The following is a 1,973-nucleotide window of genomic DNA, read 5'->3' as shown; positions in this document are numbered from 1 at the left end:
ATTAAATATATAGAACTAGTGTTCGGTCTTTGAGTTGATTTCTCAAGCCTCCAAATGGTGTTGCCTCCCACATATATATATATATATATATATATTAAGAGTAAACCTAGTGAAATAGCTCAAAAGATGAATTTTTCGGTTAAGCATTCTCAAATAAAAAATATATTAAAAAATACTTAATAAACCAAAAGCAAATGGGGGTGCACATCAGAAGATTTACTCTAAATTCAAACTTTTAGCTAATTGCGCAAAGAGTCCCCTTTGTTGGACTTGTTAGTTGTTACTTTTGAAATATCTCATAAAACACCAAAAACAACAAAAGTTCCCCCTCAAATGTATGCATAAAATAAAAAAAACTATTGACCAACCAATATGATACCTATGTTCACGATATATGTTGCTTTAGTTTTTTTATCAAAATATATTGCTTTAGTCTGTTCTTTGAAGATAGAATTGATGTTATAGCTACAACAATTGTTCATTGTTGGTACAGAAAATGAAACGTTCAATATGAATGCTAAGGAAGCAGAGATTTAAATTGACACATTACATTACTATTAGAATACTTCATACTTTTCATAATAAGAAATGTTTTGAGAATAAATTGTTTCCTTCTCATAACTAATTATACAAAACTGCTTCTGAAATATATCAGAACTACTTATAAAGGCTCTGTAATCTATATGTCTAATTTTGTAGACAAATGTATTTAAATCTCTTCAAAAGCCATATATAATTATTTGTTGGTTTTTTTGCTTAAGATCATGACAAGAAGATGATGCCTCGTTGTGACAAGCATACATGAAAGTGATCAAAGCCTTCTCAACATCATCATCGATCCGTTCTTGAACCAACGAGATTGCATACTCCAAGAAAACACTATCACACGGTAACATAATAGGTCCTTTTGTTGGTAATCCGAATACTTCCTCAGACCATTGAAAAAGTTCTCTGAATACTTTCGTGCTAAGATATTTTAGATGTACTACAAATCGCTTATGGTCGACGCTGTAGACAACAAAGTGACCCTTGATCACAGCTGAAGAATTTGTATCCACTTCATGTCTTGGGTATGAGATCCTTTTGCGTTTTCCAATAACCATATTTTGCCACTTTTTTGCCATTTCTATTAGCCTTTTTGCACTTAGCATGGTTTAAAATTTATGAGGACTTAAGAGAAAGAGTAAATTAAACTATGGTGCAAATTTTGATCGACTTTATATTGAATATGAACAATTGATTCAATATATATATACTAAAAAAATTGACAACACCATATGGTATTGTATGGAGAGTGTAGTGCTAATATGGAGCAAGACCATGTGAAATAATTCATTCACTAACCACATATGTGACAAAACAAGAATTGAATTAGTGGGCAATGTATATTTGGTCTAGACATGATGATAACTAACAAGAGAAGAGATAGTATAGGTCAATTTGTTCCTTGGAAGTTTTTTGACATCAATGCTAAAGATGCACAATCGTTTTCTACACAGCAAGACATGAACCAAATAAGTTATAGTATTTGGGCCCAACAGCTAGCTAAGCAGGTATGTGGCTGAGGTAGCATGTACCTAAATAATTACAAGATCAATATAGATACACACCCCACTGAAATAGTACTTAGCAAGATGCATGGATATAAAGCAAATGGAACAAAAATGGAAACAGTTATGTATGTTTGTAGTCCAAATTTATGATTACATTTTTTTATATTAAATATCTCAATAATCTGGTACCACTGAATGACTTAATTGTTTTTCTAAAGGTACAATTTCTTATAAATATTTGAAAAACAAACTATAATATACAATTTATAATATTGTGGGTTGACAAGTCAATTAAGAAGCCTACAAATTTTTTACTACAATAGGTAAACACTTAATTTTATTTTTTATCCTTTTATATTTGTTAGGTAGTGTATGAATAAAACCGTTCAGGATCAGACTTAGATCATATCGATTCAATTT

General features: G+C 30.5%; 1 protein-coding gene across 1 annotated transcript; it reads right to left on the bottom strand.

Annotated features, from left to right (window-relative positions):
* Positions 1-551: 551 nt before the first annotated feature.
* On the bottom strand, positions 552-1,455 carry LOC101501719 (auxin-responsive protein SAUR64-like). Its single transcript, XM_004505745.4, has one exon. The coding sequence runs from the start codon at positions 1,149-1,151 to the stop codon at positions 720-722; it is 432 nt and encodes a 143-aa protein (XP_004505802.2). The 5' UTR covers positions 1,152-1,455; the 3' UTR covers positions 552-719.
* Between the last annotated feature and the right edge of the window lie 518 nt (positions 1,456-1,973).

Source organism: Cicer arietinum, chromosome 6 (genome assembly GCF_000331145.2).
Source record: "Cicer arietinum cultivar CDC Frontier isolate Library 1 chromosome 6, Cicar.CDCFrontier_v2.0, whole genome shotgun sequence".
Lineage (NCBI taxonomy): Eukaryota > Viridiplantae > Streptophyta > Magnoliopsida > Fabales > Fabaceae > Cicer > Cicer arietinum.
The sequence above is the reverse complement of the archived record's forward strand: the minus strand, read 5'-3'. Positions and strand labels throughout refer to the sequence as shown.